Here is a 1193-nt window from a genome sequence, read left to right on the forward strand (position 1 = left end):
GAAAGAGTGAGAAATTCAGGGCTAGATTATCACAGTGGTCCTTTCTGTCCTTAAAGTCTATGGGCCAGATCCTGAGCAGATTGGATAATACTATTGGCTTTGATTTTTGATAACTTAGATATGACCCCTGCATCCCTGAAACATGACATTCATTTTCCTTAATTCTTATTCACTGGAAGCTGTGACAAAAAGGATCGCAGCCCTGGAAAACAAGATTGTCTAAGAACCCAAAGCACTATTATTTTTCTTCTTCTCCTTCCTAACACAATGTAATGGTACCAGGAAACCTTCATTTATATGGAGGAACAGCTCAGTTGCAGTGCTACATCCAGCTTTCTATATTAAAAAAAAAAAAGTCTAGCTGCATTCTTCTAAAAAGGAAAGATTATAATGGTAGAGCAGACATCATATTAACGGGCAAAGCACTGAGAGTCACTGTATGCAAAACATGTTTATGTCCTTGCATCCTATAGTGTGCATATATAAAAACCTGGAAAGATTTTTTTTTTAATCTAAAGCTTAATATATATATATATATTTGTTAATATGTACTTGATTTTATGAGTTCTGTGAATCCTCACTGTGTTCTTCTGCAATTTTGTTTCTCTGCTTTTGATAATTTAGTTTAAGAATTAGGCAGGATTGAAACAGATCAGATCCCGAGTATAAACAAAATAAAACAGATGATTTCATATCTTGGCAAAAATAAAATACATATATTGTTAAGCAGGTGAAACAAAGAAGTGGTCGCTGAGTGTGGCATTGGAGATGTGCTAGAATAGGACATTTCAGGCCATTTCATACAGCTACTCCACAGCAGCAGAAGAAACTCAGTTCTTCTGGCCAGCCAATATCCTCACAATGTTTCAGCTAGCCAGCACCTGTCCTATGTTTAATATCCATGGCAAAACCCTGATATGCACAATGAGACCCTGCCCCTACGTGGCTTCACACAAGGCAATGCTAGCAGCACTGACTTGTACCTGCTGCTACCTGACTGTTCAGCTCTATAGTTCACTCCATCATTGTTCTCAAAACTATACTTTGAAAGGAAACCTTATCACAATCTCAGATAAACCCGAAGTGCAGAAAGCTTCTTTCAGGGACATTGTCAACAAATTTAGTGGCATCATTGTTGTGGTGCCTTCTCTGCACAGAGCTCACTGGCTTTCTCCTCAACTGGAGGCACTGCT

The 1193-nt window shown here is 38.4% G+C and overlaps 1 protein-coding gene across 1 annotated transcript in view; it reads left to right on the plus strand.

Moving 5' to 3' along the window:
• The window catches only part of MATN1 (matrilin 1), a 37858-nt gene extending 37462 nt beyond the window's left edge, over positions 1-396 (plus strand). Inside the window, exon 8 of the mRNA XM_006021870.2 lies at positions 174-396. Within this exon, the coding sequence (XP_006021932.1) occupies positions 174-223 (50 nt within the window). The 3' untranslated portion in view covers positions 224-396. The remainder of the gene's footprint in view (positions 1-173) is intronic.
• The last annotated feature ends 797 nt before the right edge of the window (positions 397-1193 follow it).

The sequence above is a fragment of the Alligator sinensis genome, unplaced genomic scaffold (genome assembly GCF_000455745.1).
Source record: "Alligator sinensis unplaced genomic scaffold, ASM45574v1 scaffold883_1, whole genome shotgun sequence".
In the NCBI taxonomy this organism is placed as follows: domain Eukaryota; kingdom Metazoa; phylum Chordata; order Crocodylia; family Alligatoridae; genus Alligator; species Alligator sinensis.